This window comes from Larus michahellis, chromosome 3 (genome assembly GCF_964199755.1).
Source record: "Larus michahellis chromosome 3, bLarMic1.1, whole genome shotgun sequence".
NCBI lineage: Eukaryota > Metazoa > Chordata > Aves > Charadriiformes > Laridae > Larus > Larus michahellis.
The window spans coordinates 96537036-96561742 of NC_133898.1; the positions used below are offsets into that span (position 1 = coordinate 96537036).

The 24707-nt window shown below is 37.1% G+C and overlaps 1 protein-coding gene across 6 annotated transcripts in view; it reads right to left on the minus strand.

Annotated features, from left to right (window-relative positions):
- Positions 1–24707, minus strand: part of MYO6 (myosin VI) — a 117262-nt gene that overhangs the window by 31235 nt on the left and 61320 nt on the right. For 5 of the 6 annotated variants that reach the window (XM_074581342.1, XM_074581341.1, XM_074581340.1 and 2 more), the window contains 10 exons: positions 24522–24602; positions 21200–21380; positions 18122–18266; positions 10181–10338; positions 9091–9182; positions 8538–8610; positions 6115–6242; positions 4942–5037; positions 4201–4374; positions 459–497 (listed from right to left, as the gene is read on the minus strand). In XM_074581342.1, coding sequence (XP_074437443.1) covers positions 459–497; positions 4201–4374; positions 4942–5037; positions 6115–6242; positions 8538–8610; positions 9091–9182; positions 10181–10338; positions 18122–18266; positions 21200–21380; positions 24522–24602 — 1167 coding nt within the window. Of the gene's footprint in view, positions 1–458; positions 498–3470; positions 3624–4200; positions 4375–4941; positions 5038–6114; positions 6243–8537; positions 8611–9090; positions 9183–10180; positions 10339–18121; positions 18267–21199; positions 21381–24521; positions 24603–24707 lie in introns of all 6 variants that reach the window. The other variant, XR_012586322.1, reaches the window with a different exon arrangement.

Consider the following 24707-nt stretch of genomic DNA (forward strand, 5'->3'; position numbering starts at 1 on the left):
GTCAAATTACATCAGCTAAATTACAAAAATACCCATTGGGGAAATCAGGTTCTTTGACCATCATTAAACATCATTTTATGACCATCATAAAACAGAAATTAAAATGAAATTACCTGCCTTACTTCTAAATAAATCTCTAAATCTTTTGCAAATTAGTCATCAATGATAACCAGTGAATGGAGGGAAGTAAGAGTGACAAAAAAGGAGACTACAGCCCAGACAGATTTCATATTGTTTACTCAAAATGTGTAATTTTAATTCTAGAACTTTTTTTTTTAAAGGTAGTGGTTTTTTTTTTTAAAGTAACTCAATAATCATCACCTGCATAGCAAGATGTTTCAAAAGTGCCATATAATTAACGCAATTATTTATCGCTTTTATTGTAAGACATATTGTTAAGATAATCAATTACGACTTATGTCAGAAAATTATGAACCTGCGTCTGTACATATACTTACAGTACTGTGAAGCTTCTCCAGAAGCAAATTTAACTGAGTCTGTAAAAGAAAACAGATATTTCAAGGGTCTTACCATGACAACTACAGAAATATACACACAGAATAGTGGTACAGCATTACTGCATGCATGTTCATTGTTAGTACATCAAACAAAATTGATAAATCAAACATTCACAAGTTTTAACAGACAAATCATGCAAGTGTGCATGAATGGTCCTGAGGAAACTGCTTGAGTTTAACTGTGCAACAATACTGAATGGACTAGTTACTTACCACAATATAGTTATCGAAAAAAAGTGCAAGCCCATTTTGGAAAATAAAGGAAGTAATGGCTATGCAATAGAATTATAAAGAAAATGAGACTGATCAGCAATAATTTTAAAAAATTACACTGAAAATCTCTGAAAGCCCAAATTTAATCTATAACAAATATATATTTGTATGTTAAATAGTTAACACAGAAAACACATATGCTCAGGGTTTTCTTGTTTGTTTTTTTTTTTTTTTTAAGCTAAGTCAACATTTTGGTCAATGAACTTGCATAATCTATTTCTAATTCCAAACTTGCAATTTTTTAATTCTCTGTTGATGACAGACTATAATTTTAAAATCACATTTACTGAGGCTGGATTTAAACATACTCTGATGAGAAAAGATCACAGTTCTATGATTATTTGGGGGCAAGTATATAAGATCACCAGAGACTTAAGGCTGTCAGGGAAAATGAGTTACAGTTGCTACTGAATGTAATTGGTAGGGACTTAAAATAATCCAGAACCACATCAGGGAAACAAACTTTACAGATGTGTCTGTTTTACCACATATATTACTACTGTGACAGCCTTTCTAGTTCACTAGTAAGCATTTACTAGTAAGCATTAAGTACACAGACTGAAGTAAGACAAAATTCTGTATGTCCTAACATACTCTTCATTTTCTGTACTTGAACCAAAATTGAAACGATCTGACTTTTGACTATTTTTTTTAACCAGATCTTTCTTTTTATTTTAACCTTGAATCCACCAAACCGAATTTGTATGGGCAATATGCATCACCTAGCTGCCAGTCATTCTTCCAGTGGACAAAATTGGTTTCAGTTTTTTTAACTTACCATGCATACCATTAGAAAGAAAGAAAGGAGTGTCACAAGAGGCATGACAAACACTAATAACCTCCTGCTCAGTTCTCACTTACACACACTCTCTATATCTACTTGAATACAATCTCTATGCTTTCTTAAATTAGAAATGCTTAATTTTGGAGGAGACAGCCTAATTTCCATCAACAAAACACGTTTCGGTTAAAGGAAAAATACCCCTTCCTTATGCTCTGTGATTTGACAAGAAATAAGCCAGAGCCATTCTCAGGTAAATTTCACTAATGAAACGATCATATGAATAAAACATTGCTAAAACTACTGCTCTTTGAATTATGACAATTTAATCCATCATTACCGTATTAAGGTAAAATTATCCCAAAGATTCCTGAATAGATCTGATGAACTAATTAATCATTATTTCCTCAACTAGTTTATGTGAATTAATTTTAATTACTTATAAGGAAGGGATGTGTGAAGGATTTCATACAGAGAAGTCCCCACAACATCATCTAATAATTGATGTAATTAGAAGAATTTGAGACAGACTTACATACTGATACACTAAGAATTCTTATTCTTAGAGAGATGAAATTTCTACTAAGATAATAGAACTGATTTTGATGTCAACTGAAGTGAAATTTTCAAGGCTATTAGTGTTCATCAGCAGCACATGTTGTGTCTGGGAAGGTAACACTAAATGAATTACTGGAAGTAACACATACATTCAAAATGCCATGAAACTTGAAAACATCGAAAGAATTAGATTGATGGGCCAGATCCAAAGAGGACTTTAGTCATGTTCTAGGTGCAGAGATGAACACCGAAGTCCAAACAGCAACCCAAAAAGTTCCCTACTCAATTGCTGCTTAACTTAAAAAATGCCACCCTTTTTACTTCAGCCTTCCGTGGACAATGTCCACATCTATTGGATGTGGGGTGCTAAATCCAAGAGGAATTCAGAACTCAGATGGAAATGTAAAATATCTCAAAGACCCCACAGTTGGTTTTATTTTGAAAATGCAGTTATAAAAAAAAAAAAACAATGGATCCTAGCTTCACCTACAACAAACTCATGGTTGCAGGGCTTGCTTAGGAGATGGCTTATCTGTATGTAATTCCATTTTTCAGTCTGCTTCTGATCATGTATTTTATATTAAACCAATTGCACAGTTTAATTCTACAACCCTATATAAATAAGGAGGAGGAGGAGGAAATAATCGTCAGAGCAAAACTCAAGAAAGCAGGCTACCCAAATCCCAGTACAATACCAAAGCCACTACCTCACAAGTCAGGCTCTGTCTCCTACTCTTCCCGGCCTCATCAAAATTTAATTGTTGGCTACATAACAACCTATCTCCAGAAGGGTATAAGGAGAAACCCCTATGTCAACCTGACCAATAACTGGGTGCTACAGGAAATATCGTAGACTTAAAACACTGAATACAGTATAGACCCGAAGCATAATACTGTTGCTATACATAAAGCAAGTGCTGCTACCATATCCATCCTCTTCTTCATTTTTAGAGAACAGTTCTAAATACTAACCACAAGACACAATTATGCAAGAAGAAATTTATCTTGCAGTCCCAATTCAGCACTTAGCCTTGACATGGAGCAGAAATGCAGAAACGCTCCTCTGCTATTGGCAGTGCCCCACTCTACAAGAAGGTTTTTGGGTTGTCTAAGATACCTGCTTTCCCCAGGGACTGCATAAGGAGTCTAGCTAGGAACGTGATGTGGGGTTTTAGGTGCCCTAGGTAAGGTAGGTAAAGGAGCACACCAAAAACGTTGTGGCACTTGACTTGAAGGCATACAAATCCTTCATTGGATCTGGCCCAGTTGTCTTGAGAAGAGCTCTTGCTGAAATTGCAGCAGCTCTACCAACAGTAAATCCATGAGTTTGAAAAATTTACCTGCAGCCCAGGGTTGTGCCTGCTTTTCATCTCTTAATTCCCCTATAGTTCTCTTTCTAGCCATCCTGCGCTGGAATAGACCAGCTAAAATAAAACTGCTGAATGAGAAAAGGATGCAGAAAACATTTGGAGAAGACAGGGTTTGAAGGTCAGCTTTACAACAAGCAGAAGAAAGGAGAAAATGAGGAGAAGCATCAGATTCAGGTATTGAGAAAGGAAACATTCACCACAATGAACATCTTTCTGTGAAAGCCATGACAATATTTTAGAAGAGGAAAAACAGTGGTTAGGTTAGGTATTGAATTTTGAGAACGGCAAATTGTAGCCAATTGAGACATCGTGTAGAATGCACAATTAAGACAGGATAGAAGAACACCTTTTGTCACCTTTAGAACCCCTTAAAGTCCCCAGAGTCCAAATTTAGATCTCAAGATTTTAAACCTTTTGAATAAAGACTTCCATGTGGCTTTGCAAAATTCTAACTTAAAAATTACTGTATAAACTGTGTGAGGACTATTATGAAACATCTTTTTGACAGAAACACATAGCACATAGCTTGAATATACTGGTTTCTTATAATTCAATAGAAAAAAGGTCTATTTAACAAAATAGTCTTTGTATGAATCTCAAGTTACCACTACTTCTCCCAACCTTAGGTTCTACTTATTTCAGGTAACTTAAAAGTGGCATATCTTACAAGAAGATAAGATTCTTTGCTGTATTATGTTACCTTGAATTTGTTTCCCACACTGATGAAACTAAGTTTCCCAGCTTTTTGTTTGGGGTCCTTGTTGTTGTTAGTGTTAGATTCAAACAGCTGTCGAACAAACTTGTCCTTGGATTCACATATAAGAGATTCAAGGGACATGTGCAAAGCATCATTGTTTTTTTCCACGAATTGCATCTGAAAAGAAAATCCAAAGAAACAGCAGCACATTTGTTTCACTGCGCTAGGTATTTAAGTCTTAAAGAAATTTAAAAAAAACAACGCTATATACTTAATTCAAAACCCAGCAAGAATATGTGGGGTAAATATTCAGGTATTTCATATTCTTACATGAATGATTCTACTGCTAGTAGAAATGGAAAACAAAGTATAAAACGTGCTTTTTAATATAACAGAACAGTGACTGCATACAACGATAAGAACGCTTCCAAAAAGTTACTCTTAATTCTAACAATACTTATATATCACATATTATACTCCTCTCCCCAAGATGCAAATGTCTCTTGATGTAAGATTTGCAGTACATCATGAATCAATATAATTAATATTGACACTGTTACCTATAGATTTATAACAAACTCTTACACTACTCTACTGTGATATACGCACAATATTAGTTTCAAAGCTATGAAATATCAGCTTTTGAATTTCTGTTCTGATGAAAGGAAGTTTTGTTATTTAACCTATGAAAGACGTAAAACGCAAAGTGTAAAAAAAAAAATAGTTTTGCATAAGTAAAATTACCGTCTCATAGCATACTGCTCCTGCAAAATGTCGGATAATAAAGCCTTCATCATCTCTGATATTTCTGTGGACAGCCAATTTAGACTTTCTAGGAATCTGGAATTAAAAAGTTGAATTACAAAGAATTACACTGGAGAGCAAGGAAAAGTTTATTCTTAAAACATCACCACGATTCTGCCAGAAGCACGAAGTGTTAAAAATAACATTTCCTGCAGTACAATTGTGATGACCGCTGCCATTCCCTTTACAACCAAGATATTCCAAAAATCTATTTTTATTCTTATTCACGCCCCTAGACACTTCATATTCAAAATAAAAGTCACGAGGAGTGCTAACACGAGCTAGTTGATTTTCTTTTTGCCTTTAATCAACGATTGCTATACCATTCACTGCACAGCTGATTAATAGCCTTGTCATATGAATAGGATTAAATAGAAGCTTAAAATATGTTTTTAGATGCTATATTTTAAAAGGCAACTACCTAGTTGATCGTACACGTACCAAAAAAATGTTTCCTTGCACAGCAATCCAGTGAAGCAAGATTAAGTGGAAACTTAGATGGATGACAATTTTATTTGGCTCCCTTTGTTTGCATTCTTTCATCAGGGATCTAACTTTTTTGGTTGGCTTTTTGGGTTTTTGGTTTGTTTTTTTTTGCATTTCAACAGAAGTCACGTACATAAATTGTAATAATTTACATTAATCTTCCACAGGGTGTTGTATGTGAAAGAATTAACAACAATATAAAGGTTTTCCTTGTGTGTTCCCTATTTTCATCTCTGAAGTACTATCCAGACACTCCATGTGAGTCAGATATTCTCCAAAGCAAGTAATTTTTCAAAGGAACAACAAAATATTTCATCTGATACTAAATAATCTAAATTAATATGTGTTTTTATTTCCTTTTCATGCATTACATGGTAACAAACTTCAAATGTAAGTGAAGAATATGGCTTTAGTTTCAGCAGGATATTAGAACTGCTAGAAGACTTAAGCCTCCAGTGAACTTTTCAAAAAACCCAATAACCAAACTTGTCCTTAACAAAAGAATATGGATTGTGCAGACTGGTGTGGTATGAGATTTCTTAGGAAAGGTTTTCATTAAATTGAAGTGTTTCTATCAACTGTTCCAAGAACTGTTTTATTAAAACAAGACAGCAAAAATAAACCTACAGAGAGTCTGAAATGGTCCTTGTGTTTTTGGTGCACAACTGAAGTAAAATGCTGGTCACTTGGTTGGGGAAGACGATTTTCTTCATCCAAAATATCCAGTACACCTATTAACTTTGCTTCAATCAAATCTATTAATAGAAAAAAATAAGTTTACAAAAATTTAATATATAACCTTATATCAGAGCTGAACGTTACAAGTTTAAAATGCTACTGATCTGATTCTGAATAACAGTATCTGGGCAAAGCTGTTAAAACAAAATGCAAAAAATTGCAAATTAACTCTGCTTATCTGAATTGTTGATTTAATTGCTATCCTACACATACCAAATTCTAACTCTAACACAAAGAACATGAGGGGAAAAAAGATCAGGCATGAACTGTTTGATTTTTACTCTGGGCCTCAAGTTGAATTTAGTCATCTAATTCCCAAAAGGTGCCTAAATGTTTCTGTGGTACAACCAAAAGTCTCTATGGGATAATTGCTTATATTGTTGGGGGGGAGGGGGTTAAAGCTTTTCATCCATGTTTCACCACATGTCAAAACTAAAAGCATGCAAAGGTACATATGTCCATTCACAACAGGATCCAGGAAGAAAAATGAAATTGTTTTAAGAAGGCAGATCAGACTTGAGCATACAGCAGTGGTGCCACAACTTTTTACAAGCGTATTGCCTTGCCCTCTCACATACACAAAAGCCTTTGAAAGCTAACACAGAAATTCATCCTCTTGAAACTATTAGACACAAGAATTTTGCAGCTTTTAAAACTTTCTTGTATTATCTACAAAACTGTTCTTCTAAGAGAAATTTTTACTACGTACTTTTTTTCTGTGGAAAGGAAGAAATTACTAATGCTTGTACTGCAGCAATGCCTGTGAACTCTTACAACAGATTGTAAACAGTATGAGGCTATATACAAAGCACAAAGACAACCCCAATCTAAAGAATTTATGCTTATAAATTCTGAATACGCTAATTCAGCTACAGAGATGACTACCATTCCATCAAAACATTCTAACATACTAATGACTGTCTCTAAGTTTCTTCCATAGTGTTAAAAAATCATCCATGTCAACATAATAGCCCTCTCTTTTGTGACAGTTAATATTTCTACATGTTCACTGCAGTCACTGGCCTAGTCTAGCACCTTAAATAAAATGGTATTTTGACAGAAACTAACATTATTTTTCTCACCCACTTCAAAAGGCAGTAGAAAATCCTTTATCCTGACTATGCAAGAACAGAAAATAGGCATACATGCCATGGCTTAACTAAGCTATAATTTTTATTAACTTATCTAAGAATGAAGAAACGTGTCAAATCTGTGGTGGGGTGTAATATGTTGGTTGAAATAGGAAAAGGGGTCATGACTGAGGGATTGCTACTTGTATTCTTAGGTAAGCTGCCCAAACCTTTTCTATGGGAGGAAAAGGCAACAACTTGGCAACAGTCTCCACAGCCTGACCCATTTTCTCACTAAGTCAGAGAGAGACCTTTTCTTCCAATAGGCACCAGGGAATCCCGTTTGATCCTGAGATATGTTTCAAAAAACACATGCATCGGGGAGGAAGCGACCCTTTTTAAAGAAACATGACAGTCTCTAAACTATAACAACTGGGAACAGGCTCAGGCTCATATACACATTACTAAACACATTATTAAAAATGTCACCTATTTCCTGTTGCTATGCTTTTGTTCCCTCCTCCAAATACCTTCCTGTTGCTTTTTCACAAGAGGACTAAGAGGTTTGCTTGACAGGAGTTGTCTTTAGTTAAATCAGAGTTAGTGACTGTACAGTCCTATCTGACAAAGTGAAAACCTCTTCAGCAGAGCTACAGAAACTCAGAAGAACCAAACATATTACAACATATGTTGAATTCTGTCACTCTGAATCCTCTGCTCAACCAGGACTGACTAGTTGCCATAAGCAAATTACTGTAAGTGCTAAAGCAAGATGAACTTTAGTTCATTAAAGCCTCTGGTGTATCAGTCTGTGGAAGCCTAAAAGCAGCAGTAACATTTACAGCCTGTTGCCTATAGTTCATTTTGTTTATTTGCTCATTGGCTCAAAAAAGGTGGGGAGAATGGGATGGGATTTTTTTTTTTTTTTAATTCATGGAATATTTTTCTCCAGACACCCTCACACCCTTCTTCGCTTTATTTACCCTATTTAGGTGTTTGAATTAGTTTCCTAGCAAAAATTTCTTTTCCAAGTCCCAGTTGTAGTTATTACACACTACAGGACAACATGGCTCTATTACCAACCAGAACCGGAATGTTATACAAAGCTGGAAGAATTCACAAGGTTGCAACAGTTGTTAAAAACATAAAATTACTAGGGCTATGTGGATTTTGCCTCTTCTGCTTGAAGCTTTTTTTCTCCATGACACTAACGAATGGCTTGCCATTTCAAGAAGTACATACCTATACAGTCCTGATTATCTACATAACGCACTTCATTAACCCCCAGGCCTTCTTTTTGGTAAAGTTCTTGCTCCTTTTAAAAAAAAAAAAAAAAACAAAAAAAACCAACAATAATTGAAAAGAGAAACCACCACTCACCGTATTATTTTTTTTACCCACCAAAACCAGTTTTTTAAATAAACATGAAGACATTTTTAAACACAGCATGAATCAACATGTATTTCAGAATTTCCTTCCACAGCTTAATATATTCCAACTTCACCTCCTTAATGATAGGCCCATGCAATTAGATATGCCCATTAGGTATGAGATAGTGTTCAGTATCTGGATGCCTCATTTTAATGAATGGTGAAAAAGAAGAAGAAAAAAGATTGTTGGTTTTCAAAAAGCCATATTCTTTTATAGCACAACCAGATATCACACAGTAGGAAAACAATTTGTCAACTCACTTTTTTTTAAACTAAGCATAATGTGCAATATTATGGAAAGCAGTGCTTAAGTATCTCTTTACTAAAAAAATGAATCCTCAAATATAACTTTAAATATAACATACCTCTTTCAGAATCCTTTCATTAAAAAACTGCTGCAGTTTTTCATTACAGTAATTAATACAGAATTGTTCAAAACTGTTGTGTTCAAAGTATTCTGAAAAACAGAAGTTAAACTTCTATGAAAAACCAGTGCTCCAAGAATTTATATTACATAGTAAGAAAATATCACAGAATCACAGAAGAAAGAAAAAGCTTCACAGTGCTAATATTTAAAGATGTGTTCAGATCCATATCTGCTTCTTTCAGTAAAATAAAAGCTCTTAAAATTTTTCAAGTTGCACATAAGACAGGTACAAAAACACTGCGGTAGATCATATTTCTAAGACAAATAACAGACAATTATATCTGGCAGCAAACCAAAGCAAGATGCTACCATACAGTGAAACTGTACCAATACATTCTCACGCAATCATGTCACAACAGGCTGGCACAGGACATCATAGCTCTAGAGACCTGAAAACCAAAGGTTTCCTTTTTTACTGTTCTCAGACCACCTTAGCAGGGCTAGAGCACACCAGAAAACATGCCCTATTCTGAACCTCAGTGAGTCAAACAGGAATCATCAACACCCATGACTTCCAGGGAGCAACCAGGAGCCTGAAGTCCAACTCTTAACAGAACTATCCATCCTCTAGGAAACAGTATCTTAATTCAGACACTTCATTTGGCTGTCTATCAGTATGCAGTGATGCTCTCAGGACTGAATGGGAAAACAGCAGGCACATGCAATATCTTTCCTAGTTTTACTGGGTGGACACAGTAAGATTCCATTCCAAATTTTTAGTTCTTCAAAATCTGTGTCTGTGGAGACATTGCAGGAATCTGAAACCATTCCAAAGATGCCTAGTTTCACACTAAGGCTTGTTAGTGTTACTAGGTCATCAGGAGAAGCTCTAGACCTCTACATTCTTGTATCTCAGGAAAACAAGGCTTTATCTGCTCTCTTGATATCTTCTTAAACCCTCGTAATCCACTCCAGCCACCACCAACAAAAAGAAAACCCTCCCACACTTCATTACAGAATTTATCACTGAATCTTTGGTGACAGCAACAGACAACCAGAAAATTAATTATTTTTTGAAGTATACTTACCAAAACCAGCAATATCTAGAACACCAATGAAAAAAGAAGAAGTCTCAAATGGGAAACACTGGTTTACCCTGTTCACTACATGGTCAAACAGATGACTATACACTGTTTTAGCCAAGGCATCACGAGCATTGTTTGCTTGTTCCACTTTCAAAGGTACCCTAAAAAACAAAATACGGATATTATTTTTCAGAATTCCTTGCTCTGAAATACTGAGATTAGATCCTAAACTTAAAAAGAGCCTTTCCAATTATTGTAAATGAGGACAAAAAAACCTGAGCTCTAGGCCCAGGTAGGAAACAATCTTGCCAAGTCAGACTAACTATCCTACATGTAAAAAGAAAGAATAATGTTTCACTATCCTCAGTAGAAGTGGGATGTAGATGTTTTCATACATGTTTTTTTAGATAATTAGAAACTATATTGATAATTGGCAGAGAAAGATATTTAAAATATATACATTCCCACCTACAAAAAAAATTTAACTACTTATTTATGAGCTGCCAAATTACAATAAAACTCATAGTTCAGTTTAGTTGTGTCATCTTTGTCCTTATGCTTTCATAACGACTGTAACTACAATTACAAGGCTGCACGTTAATCAGTAAAAAAAATTTAAAAAAAATAGATAAGGGAGTTCATGGAGAAAGTTAGTTGCAATCCCAAAATAAGGATTCTTTTTAAACCCTGTAAGAAGGGGCCTTTGAAGAGATTAGAATTGATTTATTACAAGCTTATACCCCAGTTTAGCAGTTTAAAAAAAAAAAGACAAAAAACCCACACCAATGACAAACATCCCCCCCAAGTCACAACTTCAAAGCCTATGAAATGCATGACAAAACTGTGGAGTATCAGGCAAGTATAACTACATATTTAGCTATACATACAATAACACATGTCTAGCTATTTCTTAAAGTCAGTATGAAAGTAACATGCTTAGAATGCACATATTTCAAAGCACCTTCAACCACCACGTTTCCTGGATAAATACATTCTACGATACCTTTTTTTTTTTTAATAGGTTTCAGATTAGCGGGTAAGAGTAGCAAAACTAAAAAACAGTTACACTGTACACAGCTGAGGAAGCACCTGTGGAAGTCTCCAGAATAAGACAATTCATACAAGGACAAAGCCTTAAGGAAGTGTTTAAGAAACAATGTGAAAGTAGCAGTAAAAATGAACTTTCAGCTTTTTGGTATGATTGCAAATTAAGCTTAGATCCTAATCACTTCCAAAGAATTCAAAAGCAAAACCCCACTAATCTGAACAGAATCAGACCAGAACAGAATCAGACTGTCAAAGATAAAAACTCTCCAAAGGATTTTCACTTGTCAATAAAAAAGTAAATACAAAGGGAAAAAAATTCAATTGAAATACTGATAGCCCCTTGACCAGATAGTATCAAAATTTCATACACGGAAAGACGGCCTACAATTTAGATCAACTATGGGTACACAAAGGCTTTGCACAACACTGTATTCTGACATACAGATATATCCAATCTTAAAGTAAATCAAAGAAAGAGATTTTTAGGGAGAGAGCCTTTGCTAACCAAACTGATAAAATTTGCAGGGAGGAACAGGAAGAAACAATGTCAAGATTTTTATCACACCAATCCTCTTTGTCATGAAGAATACAGGATGATGGCTGTGTGCCAAAAGCTCTTATGTTTTTTCTAAATATCTCAATCAGCTGGCTTAATAAAACAAACCACTTCTCCCCTTATAACACCCTGTATTACTTCTCTCCATATACCTTGCCTCTCATATCCTGGGACCACCAGAGCTACAATAACACCTAGTAATAATCAAAGGATTGACTGTCCAGCTAAGGTGGTGGATAACCAGTTATGGAACTTCTTCAATACCCAGCAAACCAACATTTAAAAAATACCTCTTATCTGAACTGTTTAAGTAAGCCCTAAGTACAAGGTTCAAGATGTCACTACTGCAGAACTGCCCTGTCGCCCCCTCCACGTAGTTTCCTGTACACGGGAGTACAAAAAACTGACAGGTCAGAAAAGGAAAACTTAATGCTACACAGCTTACCCATACTGCATCATTTCCTTCACTTCCCAGGATTCACAAGCACTACACTAACTCAAATTTATTATTTCTGTATTTTTTCAAGGATGGTACTTCTGATGCAGAAACGTGAGACTCAAGGAGATCACTTTCTACTGTGACTGGTAAGTCAGGGAACCAGAGATTCCGTTCACTAAGGACACCTGCAGCTACATTACCTTAGAGAGTAATTAGCTTTAACACACAATCTTGTCTTCCACTAAGTATCTCCTGACTTATCTTAAGGTAACGAGTACTGACAGAAATCTTCTCTTATAAATAGAAGGAAGGTACCTTTACATTCCATTCTGATACGTTTAAGAGATCAGAATACTAATTCCCACATGTCAGCTGCAGGCCTATTACATAATACAATACACTAAAATCATTTATGTTTTCAATTTATTTTTTAAACAACATGGCAAAAAGCCATACTTCTAGAGCATGTATTTATTAAAATGGCCCTGTTCTTCAAAAATAACAAATCCTACCATTATTAAGTAGAATTCCAGAGACTATTTCCAGAGAAATTCCAATTTCTAAGCTATTTTAAATTTCACAGTATGCAACAGAAACCCATGGAAAGAAAATATAACCCTGCAATGCATTTTCCACAGCTGAAAATACAGAACCACAAAATAATGCTGAAATTGCACTAAGACAGTAGAGATACAGAAGAGCCCTATCACAGAACTGACATTCAGAATGAGTAACTTCTTTCTCATTAATTTGCTTTCCCTCAGCTCCTCCTTTCCTCTGGTTTGCACACTGACAAAGGAATCTCTTTCCTCCTCCTGTTTCTTGTCTGAACAGGAGAAGATATATTTCAGCTACCTGTAAGGAACAGGGAAGAAACTTTTCCAATTTCTAAGCTATTTGGTAAGGCTGCAACAAAAAACCTTGCTTGGTCTTCACGCTAATTTCTTCAGCAAGGTTTCCAGTGATCCTCAGACTCTGAGGTCTAGAGGAAAGCACTCCTATGGGCTGTTTATCCTGTGGACAATTCCAAGCAGTCCCCAAACATTTTCCAAAACAAATAAACTGCAATTAAAATATATATAGTTTGCCCATAGTTGACAACAATTAAGGGGGAGAGAGCAGGTGAAGCAATACCCAGCAGCTACTCTCATCCAACACAGTTACTGCTTCACCCTACCTAGTGAAAAGTAAAGAATATAAGCAGCACATCTGTAATTTGAGAAAAGCTGGAATTCCAAAACCTGTAGAAAAATATTTTTTTTAAAAAAACCACAATGTTTTTCCAACAGAGGCTTCGGTACTACCACCCAAAAAAATGCATTTTGGTAAAAAACACACTCTGAAAGAAGCTGGATGAGCTGGAACAATTAAGTTAAATTTTTCACACTGTAAAATAATTTACTTTGTGATGATGGAGTCCTCTTTGAAAGTCTTCTTGAAAAGGGAGAAACTGAGTAATAGAGTAGTGCAATGCATTTGCAGTGCATCTACAGTACTGGATTTTGAATGCTAACTCCATGTAAACACACTTTACATGGATGGCAAAAACATCAGCCGACAAGGTGACCATTATGCTATTTTGGGGAGACTAAAAAGGACAGATAAACGTAGTGCAGCTGTCAAGTCTCCCTGGCAGTCCACTGCACATTAGTATTTAATAAAATTCAGAGATAGCATTTAGCATCACCCTCCTACTGTTCCTTGTTGGCTCCATTGTGCCCAGCAGAACAAAGCCTTTGTTATACTCTGAGCACAGTGATTTCAGCTGAGCTATTTATTCACTGTGACCTATTAGGACTCACATGATCTACTCGCACACAAAAGGTCCCTAAGAAATAGAGAGAGAAATGAGTAGCTCTTTGGGTTGCTGGAACAAAATAAAACAATGTACTTGTCAAAACTCTAATATTGATAGCAATCAAATAGTTTCTAAACTATGCTACCATAGAAAAACCTGCTGGCTATTTAATAAACACCTAAAACAGTCCAGTCCACTTTCCTTGTACATGCAGTAAGCCGCACCAGAAGATATTAGTGTATTTATTAGCCTATGTTTGCTTTTAGCTGCACAAGTTTAGAAAAGGCTAACAAAAGAGGCTTAATGCATTAATCCTTTGAGATGGTGAAAGGAGTCCTCTAAATTCATTTTTGCCATCCACAAAATAAAACACTGGGGAAAAAATAAGATCCGCTGGCACAAAAACATAGCTCCTTGTGTTTGCAGACTTTTGAAACAACGCCCTGGGCTTATCAGGATAAATATGCTGAACAGAAAACCTTTACAGTCTTAATCCAAAGTGAATTTGAAGCTGTAACAAAAATTGTATTTGTTCTTAAGAAACCTTCCTTGGCAGGGTCACTCGAGATGTGATGAAAGGGAAGCAGTATATTTTGATGCACCTTTGCTTTAGTGCTTGATATGTCTCACCAAACATTCTCAAAAGGAAACTATACAGACACGCTTTATCTATATGTTATGTGTACAACAGCCAAAACTAAGCTGTTCTCAGAGGCAGAATCAATAGTTCACTAAGAGCATTTTCCAGTGGGATGCCACCTGAACCTGACATGGATGCCATTGATTCAAACCCCTTCTGCTTCTAATTAACACTTTCACTAAATAGGAATGAGGAAACTAAGAGCTTTTTCAAAAAACAATCTGATAACACTGAACTAAGAAAGCAGAAAATCTTGGTAACAAGATCAGCATACAAAACTATTTTCACAAATTGAAGATACGATCTAAAAAGCCACAAGACAGATTTCGGTAAAGGGAAGTCTCTGATGATATACTTAGTGAGAATTCAAAAATTCACAGGCAAGATGGAGAATAACCAGGTAAGCAGTGAGTCAAGAGAGAAAGATCAGCAGTTGTAGTGGATCACAAGCTGAATTAAGTCAAAAATGTTACTAACTTTCAAAAACCTGCAATTCTCATACCACCATGCGATATGAGTACCATCTGTATTGTATAATATATAAATTTCTACTCTAATGTTATCTGTAATACTGATAAAGGTTCTCCTGGATGAAAGTATCAAAGTCTTGCTGTCAATTTAGACATAGTCTGGAAGAGAGCAAATAGTAAAACTTGGAAAATATTGGCCACTGGAGGCCCTTTGTCCTGCAAGACTCATGTCTTGTTATATGTAAAGATTGTTATAAAGAGAAAAATTATTTTTCACTTTCCATATCAGCTGATAAGGCAGCAAGATGAGAGTGACTAAGAATCCTCAATTTCTAAGAACTCTGGAGGGGAGGAAGAATTTATAACCACTTTCCAGAAATGTACTATTGAAAATATTGTGAAGAGATCTAGATCTTGAGCTTTTAACTGAAGACAGAACAACCCCTCCCCAATCATTACTTACCATTTGTCACTGCATTATAACTTTTTCCCTGGTAGTCACTATGAAGTTCTAACTCTTGAACATCCCTTCTTTCAAAGTACAGAAATAAGCAGACCACCAAGATGCCTACTTGTTTGCTCTATCTAGAAATATCCCTCAAAGATCAGCTATTCGGTAATAATGTATTACTGGGACAAGAGTCCATACCCATGCTAAACTTAAGACTCCTGAATATGAGTTAAGAATATGAATTAATTCAGAAGAGCTTCTGTGTTCCCCTAAAAAAACGTGATGTTCAAACAGCACAGGTTGTCACTGATGGTTTAGTATGCTCAAATTTTGTCCAGGAAGATCAGGTTCACCCTGAAGATCAGGAAGTGGGAATACCGAACAGTATTGAACAGATTTCCACCTCGGCCGTTCTCTTTTAATTTATCATTACTGGTTAGAATTAGGTAGAGCTGAAGATTACTTTTCTTGCACAGAATGAGCTCTTGACCAGTGGAAACCTTCATTACTTAAATCTATTACATCCCTCAAGGACTAAAAAAGCCAATGCTCTCAAGTGCTCAAAGATCAACTTTTCACCTCGTAAGTCTGACATAACCTAAGCATGCTTTAACTAACACCTGCCACCTTTACTGGCCACAGTGACATACCAAGGTTAAATCAATCAGCTGTTACTTTGTTTCATTCCACAAGTTTATGAAATGTTAACAAATACTTCATGCTAAAAGACATAAATATAAATAACAGTAATAAATTTCAAAAGACATGAAGTACACAAGGAACTCAGATAAACCACATTAATACAGATAATTAATTATGGCTTTCATATATTAAACTTCTGGTGTAATATGCATAAAGTTGTATTTCTGATTCACTAAAACAATCTGATTGTTTCCATAAGTCAGTAAGAAGTACCTGTGCATTCTTCCAATAAGTGAATGTTAATTAGTTTCCTAATTAAAAGATTGATGCATTCAGCTAAACATTGAAAATTACTTTTAATGTGCTCAAAACTGTTTAGCCCAAGTTCAGTTTTTTGATGCAATGTTTTCTCTAACTCCAGAAACCAAATGTTAAAACACACTCAGTTGCACACAGCTTTGCTAGCATCCCTGACAACTCGTGTGCTAGAAGGATCAATCTCAACAAGAGAAAATTTGTGGTGGAAGCCACAGGGTTTTCGTAAACAAAAGGCAGCTATAGTGAAATCATTTTCATAAAACTCATTTTCACAAGAGTCATAACTTCCAGAGCACTGAAATGTTATCATCACTACCATGTTTAAACATGTTCTTGGCAATTATTCCTTCTCTGTGTGTGTACAGAAAGAAATCACTATGATACTTCTGTGCCTAGGAAGTTACCTTGATCACAGCTTTTTGTTAAAATCTATGCTAATGAAAAAAAAAGAGGCGTGGGAGCACCGCGCAGCCCCCCCGTGACAAGAAAAATGCATCCCGGCATCTTCCGAATTACTTCGGCACAGTATTAACATTCTTCCATACAGTGTAGCTGTTAAATCTCTTAGCATCTCTAATTTTCTGTGTAGGTTATGGATTTAACTGATATATATGTAGGATATATGTGTAGGTTATGGATTTAACTGATATAGCCTGACTGCTGTACTTCCTTTGGCCACGCAGCGTAGTCACTGAGAGCACAGAAGACTAGCAGGCTTACCTTGTTAGTCCCTTCAAAACAGAAACGTGCCGTGCTTTTCTGTCACGCAAGTGTTAATTTTGAGATGACAAATTTTTAACAGGGCTTTGGGTTTTGGATTTTTTTTTTTTCTTTAAAGCATTTGATCCAAATGCACGTTTTTAGATGCTCAGGCTTGCTTGTTTCATTCTTGTTAGGTCATTGGAGTTTTTTAAATCTTTATTTGGAAGATAGGCAGTTGTACAATGTCTGAGTAAAATGGCCCTTTTTTTTTTTCAGGAAAAGAATAGCTTTGAATAAATCACTATCACATTTTATAAAACCTCTCACATGTCAGCGAGTACACTGTGTGGAAAGAGAATGTATAGCAGTCAGCCTGTTAAATCCATAACCTACGCAGAAAATTAGATATTCTAATAGATTTAACAGATTACTCTATTGAGGAATGTTGATACTGTGCCTAAGTGTTTTGGAAGATACTTGGATGCATCTTTCTTATCATGGGGGCTGCGCGGTGCTCCCATGACTGCTGCCCTAAGGCAGCATTTTAAATAGCTGCACTTAACGCTGGCTGCAACTCACACTTGCAAAGGGTCAAGAGGGAGTTTAAGGCCGTTTTCCCCCGTGGGTAAGAAAACGGGCAGAGCCAGCGTGAGGCGGCAGATCCCGAAGGGCCTGGGCGGGGGTCGGGGACAGGGGTTACCTCAGACGGCGGGGCCGGGCCGGGCTCGGCGGCTGCCAACCCCCTCCCGCACTCACCGCGAACACACCGGGGGCAGTGGGTGTCAGCGGCAACGCGCGTGTGCGTGTCGTGTCCGTGTGTGTCGTCCCCCCCCCCAGGCACGGCGGCCGCCCCCCGGCCTGAGGTAGCGCGCGGCACTCACTTGATGACCGTTCCTTTGGCGCCCCCTGCCGTGGTGAGCATGACGCGGCTGGTCAGGCTGCCGCGCAGGTCCTCCTCGTCCAGCCCCAGCAGCGCCGCGCACCGCTCCAGCGACGGCTGGCTCCGCGCGCGCAGCGCGCAGCCCCCTGCCGCGGGGAGAGACACAGACGGGCACCGCGTTAAGCCTCCGCGCACCGCACACCCGCCCCCCCCCCCCACCACCACCCCACCTCCACTCTCGATTTCAAAGCGTGCTATTCGAAGGGCAAGGCAACGGCCGCCCCTCGGGCATTTTTAGCGGAAAATTCTAGGGGACAAAAGTAAGTAAGTCAATAAATAAATAAATAAATCTGGCTATGATCTTGCCGTGATGACTAGAAATAACGTCGCCTTTGAAGAAATTACAGTTAGCTTCTGGAAATTACTTCTTATATTAAACGCAGAGTCAGTTCTCAAAAAGAAGCAGCAAAAAAAACTAAAAAAAAAAACCCAGCCAACCAACAAAAAACAAACAAACAAAAAAACAACAAAAAATGAATGGAAAAAAAAAGAAAAATTAATGAAATGAATGAATGAAATTCTGTATTTCTATCCCATTGTTCTAAATACGGGCTGTCCAAAAACTAACCTGCTTGTAAGTGAAAGAACTATCCCAAAAACGCAGGAGTAAAGTGCTAATAACTAGAAACTACCTATAGCGATTTAAACTTCTGGATTTTGGCATTCCTGTAATCCTCCAGACTTCCCTGCCGTGCAACAGAAGTGCCTGGCATGGCAAGCTCCTGGCACTTAACATTTCCCGATAACGGTATGTGCATTTTCCTGGGTAAACATCTGAGAGTCGTGCTTCCTGCTGCCCGGCACCGCAGCTCCTCCAGCCACCACGGGTTCATACATCTCTAACCGAAGCACTCGAAAGGCTTCAGCAAAATCTAACACTTTATTACACATGTCAGGATTACAACATCTATCTCCTGTTGTTCTCAGTAAAAATTGACTTCTACAGATAAGTGAAGAGACCAAAAGGGATAAATGAGTAGCCAAACATTGCTTGAATTCCTTAACCCTACAATGGTGCTAAGCAAGGGAAAAGGAAAAAAAAAAAGGGGGGGGGGGGAGGGAGAGAAAGGAATCCTTAAAAGATTAGAGCTTTTGTGACTTGATTTTGGAAGCTCTGAAACACCATCTGACCTGCAGTAAACAGCTTTTGTTTCCCAGGTTTTGGAAGCAGTTAGAGGGTCTCTGGTACAGAGACATACTGCCTGGAGCAGTTCGAATGAAGGCTCTGTACGTACACATACAAAGCATGAGCAGAAGAAAGCCTGTATTTGCAATCAACGCTTCAGAAGTTTAATAATTTATTCCAGAAAAAATGGCTTTGAATTTGAACATGCAGAGAAAATAAATTTCCTCATGTCCTCCTTCCCTTCTCTAAACCCTGACTTTCCTCACCATCTGTAGTTGCCCTTCTCCTTGTTCGTTTGCCTCCTGAAACCGCCTCTCCACTCACATTTGCACCTTTTTCACTCTCTCCCACCTTGTCAACCCCAAAGTCCCAACTCACGGAAGGCTTAAGCAGGGAAGCTCCCTGCCAGCTTACTGCTGAGCCCCATGGTGCCCTTCCCTACCCCAACATCTTCACAGATTCATTCACATTAATCAAAGAACCGTAGAATGGTTTGGGTTGGAAGGGACCTTAAAGATCATCTAGTTCCAACCCCCTGCCATGGGCAGGGACACCTTCCACTAGACCAGGCTGCTCAAAGCCCCATCCAGCCTGGCCTTGAACACTTCCAGGGATGGGGCATCCACAACTTCTCTGGGCAACCTGTTCCAGTGTCTCACCACCCTCATAGTGAAAAATTTCTTCCTAATATCTAATCTAAATCTACCTTCTTTCGGTTCAAAGCCATTACCCCTAATCCTATCACTACATGCCCTTGTAAAAAACATTTTCATTTCAGTCACCTTCATGCAGATGGCAAGATCATGAATTGACAGTGGGGAGGTTCTGACTGGATCTAAGGAAAAAGAAAAAAGCCCACCTTCTCTGTGACAACCCTACGCTACCCTGCTCTGAATTCAGTGTTGGCCCTACTTTGACCAGGACACATTGGACTATAGACTTCCCACAATCTCATCTGACTTGAACGTTTCTACAAAGTTCTTTGGTGATTCTGTTCGTGGGGTTAGGAGCCAGTGAACCTATAAGGCTAGTATTAATTTAATTCATCATTCAAAACACCTTTTAAAATGTTCTTTGGTATGCCTTTCCCAACAACTTTACCACATCTGGCAACAGCTATACATCCTTGAAGTAGGACTAACAGGAACCAATTTCACTGTATCTTGTGTATCTTGCAATTCAAGATAAAAATCTACATACATATCTTTTCTACTATAGTTATATTTGTAGTATGTCCAGACTGGGAGTTCCTCCAGTCCTACAGCAATACATGGACAGCAGTTCTTAACTTAGGCTGATTTCAGTAGTGAGGCAAGAACAACTGTTTGCAAAACACTCATTCCCTTTCCTCAGCCTTCCTGCGCATTCTGCTACTAAGTCACAGCTACGCTTGTACCAACTCAGCTTGTGAGTAACATCTTAAAATTAGGAAGCTTACATTTACCTAAGTTTTTGCTGTAACTGTTTTTTTCCTCACCTCTCAAAATACTAACATAATGGTATTTTTTCGGAAGCCAAAGGACATAATGCCTTTCCCTACAGATGGAGTTGCTAATTTCAAGATGTTTTCCTTACTTTATCAAGAAACCGAACTTTGAAAAATTATTATTAAAATACAAAAGAAGTCTCTTTTCTTTATATCAGACTTTGCACTGAACAATTTCTTGAACAATTTCAGCGAGTGCCTATTTGCTTTCAGAGCATGCAAAGAAGTATAACTTAAAAAGAAACAGGTAAACTTGACTTCCAAATGGGGTGAACTAAGACTGAATTACCCTTGAACATAAGACACAAGGTAGATTTCTAAAGCAGTAATTCACACGGAAAGGAATCATCTATAATCAAGAGACATTTTCATTATTTTTACAGAAAACAATTTATGTTTCATCTAACCTGAAGTGCTCCCAGCTTCCTCAAAATCAATATTTCCAAGGTGAAGGACACCAGCCACTACTCTAAAAAGATCAAGTTTTTCTGCATCATCCAGTCCAATCTTTTTCATTGCTGTGCACATTCTGTTAAAATCTCCATGATCATCTAAGAGTGGATCCTTCAAGGAACCTGCTTTGAGATACTATAAAACAACAAGATAAACCAAAAATTCAGTAAAGTGATTTTAAAGTAAATGTAAGCAATTATTTCCAGTCAAGAATACACCATAACAAAAAGCATAAAAAAGCATGCAAAACCCAGACTAAGTAGAAAGAGATCAGAGTTCTTCACACAATACAGGCTTTGCAAGAACCCTCATTTGTTTTAATTTATTGATACAAAAAAGATATTGAGGTGCTGGAGCGTGTCCAGAGACGGGCAACAAAGCTGGTGAGGGGTCTGGAAAACAAGCCTTATGGCTGAGGGAACAGGGGTTGTCCAGCCTGGAGAAGAGGAGGCTGAGGGGAGACCTTATCGCTCTCTACAACTACCTGAAAGGAGGATGTAGCGAGCTGGAGGTCGGTCTCTTCTCCCAAGTAACATGCGACAGGACAAGAGGAAATGGCCTCAAGCTGCACCAGGGGAGGTTTAAATTGGATATTAGGAAAAAATTTTGCACTGAAAGGGTTATCAAGCATTGGAACAGGCTGCCCAGGGAAGTGGTTGAGGCACCATCCCTGGAGGTATTTAAAAGACGGGCAGACACAGTGCTTAGAGATATGGTTTAGTGACATATTTTGTCAGAGTTAGGTTGATGGCTGGACTGGATGATCTGAAAAGCCTTTTCCAACCTAGGCAATTCTATGATTCTATCATACTTTGAAGCATGATCTTCAACTTCAAAGCAAACTTCAAGCTATCTTCAGAAAGCAGAAGCCGGGGAGTGTGACAGCGAAGGACTGATAGCGGATGGTGAGCAGTGGAAAGGTTGTTTGGCTAAGGAAGCTATCGAAGCAATTCTACTGAGGAGCACTTCTAGCCCCTCACAGCTGAAAGAAGGTTGAGGTCCTTGTAGTAGGATGACAAAGTTTGACAGACCATGGGAAAGGAGTACAGGACAAATCAGAATGGGAAGAGCTATCCCTACTGCAAACAGAGAAATATACTTGTTAACGTTTGCTGGAGATTAAGAAATAGTAAAGTTGTTTGCAGTGTTCTACAGGTTAAAAGAATACCAGCTACCTTTTTAAAATACCAGTTTAACTTTTTGCTGATTTTCTTAATTTAAATACATCAAAGGCCATTTTAATTATTAACAGTTTTAAATAGTAGGTAGTAACACATCTGCATGCAATCAAGAGACTAACTGAACATGCACAGACTGATCTAAGGTTCTACAATTACTTTAAAATGTTTTCAACTAAAAAGAATAATTAACTTTAAATAGAAGCCTTGTTAATGTCAAATAAGCTAACATGATTTTTATCAAAACAAAACACCACATGCATCTGAAAAATTCACTTCACACAACATTTAGACACATCAAAAAACTTAAACTCCATCTTAATTATGTAAAATGATCACCTCATCTTCCTGATAAGGAAAACACAAAAATAATTGGAGTATTAATTGACTATTCCAGCTACTTCTATTAAAATAAACAATCTTAATATTTTTCATAAAATGACAGAGTAAATATTAAATTTCTGATTTAAAAACCTGAACAAAGTAATATATTTCCTGTTTAAGTGGTTAGACTTAGTTTTAATATAATTGAAATGTGATCATTTATTGTGCCTTCAAATTGACATGGCTGTAAGATAGGGGTATTATGACATCATATGTTCCACTATTTAATGTCCAATACAGATTTTCAGAATTATTCTTTCAGTATGGTTTCGTTTAGGCAAACACTAGTTTCAAATTAAGTCCTTTAGAGGACACATTTTATGAGAGAACACCTGTCTGTAAATCGCATCAATAACAGAAGATTGCATAGGTTCATCTTCCAGTAGTAAGAGTAAGTAAATGTTGATATTTTATGCCTATGTAAATTACCAACTTCACGACAAATCTTAATTTAAGGCAAATTAGGTAAACTGAGGCAAAATCTCGCGACCACCTCTTAGCCTATACACTTGACAGGAATTAAATGTCTACCAGCTTTCTGCCTCACGGTAATATCAGATCAGGAGTTCTGTATCTCACTCTCCCCCATCCCTGACTATAGAAAATGGCCTATATTGAAGCAAAAGAAATTGACATTATGTGCTCAGTGTTACCACATATAAACACCAGAAATCCAGGAGCAGGCTTTACAATGTTGACCTGAGCAAAGGAAATATCCATACTGTCTTTGATAGCTAGGCACGAGCCACGTACAAGCTCAAGCCCAAGTTCTCAAAGGTAAAAGAGATGGCACAGTCACTGCGGGGAGAGAAGCTCTTGAGTAAACTTATCTTTGTATTATTCCGCATGTATATGCAGCTTGCCCTGTTACTGAATCTCAAGTATGGATTTGATTAAGATTTGAAATATCTTCCAGCTATACAAATTAGAAATTCATCCTTTAGGTATGAATAGATGAAAATTGTATTAGAAAGCAGAGTGGAAGTTTAATGAAGCATTTAAACAACTTCCAGTTCACATATACTGTTAATTTGGATTAAATTCTGTAATGGCCTCCTAGCTCAAAGGCTTAAATGTTACAAATTCTGGTAATTCCAGTTTTAAGAATGTAAACAGAGATAGAGCAAGAGGAAGGAAATGTTTTGAAGCTTCACACTTTCTTCCAGAAAATGCCATGCTCTGCTGTCAGTAACGGTTCATAGCAAGGGGACAACAAAAAATAATAAAGAACGGAGTGTACCGAGGAGGGGGATACACTCGTTCTGGAAGTGAAGTTGCACTACTGTTTTATAACACAGTTTGGAGGACCACTTCAAAAATCTAGAGAGCAAAAATGGCTCTGGAAAAAACTACTGCTTCTGACCTATTCCTAGCAGTAGTAAGATTTAAAAAGAAAATGACAGAAAGTCTTGGACTGACTTTTGTTTTCCACAGCAGACAAGCTGCATCATTAAGTGTTATATTATTATAAGAATGAAAAGGAAAAAATCTTATACACTGTTCCATTTAGGATTTTAAGATGCATGTTAAAATGTATTTCTAGGACTGTACTCCAAAACCAGAGTTCTGAATATACCAGCTTTGACAGTACCCATTTAGACCTATAAAGATGTGTAAAATGAACATTTCGTTCCACACTGTAAAACTGTAATCATCATTTTCAATTCTATCTGCATCAGTTAATAACATAAACTAACTGAAGATACAAACATACCTCAGGACTCTTGCGATTCTGCAAAATTTGCTTGTCTGTTTCTTTGTTAGCAAAGTATCTGGTACAGCCTCGATTTAAATACTGTAACAACAAAAAAGTGGAAATGCATACTTAAAGACAGAAGTAAGGAAAACATAAGCTTTTATTTAAGGCTTGCTCTATGTAGCTTGATTTATTCATATGGTA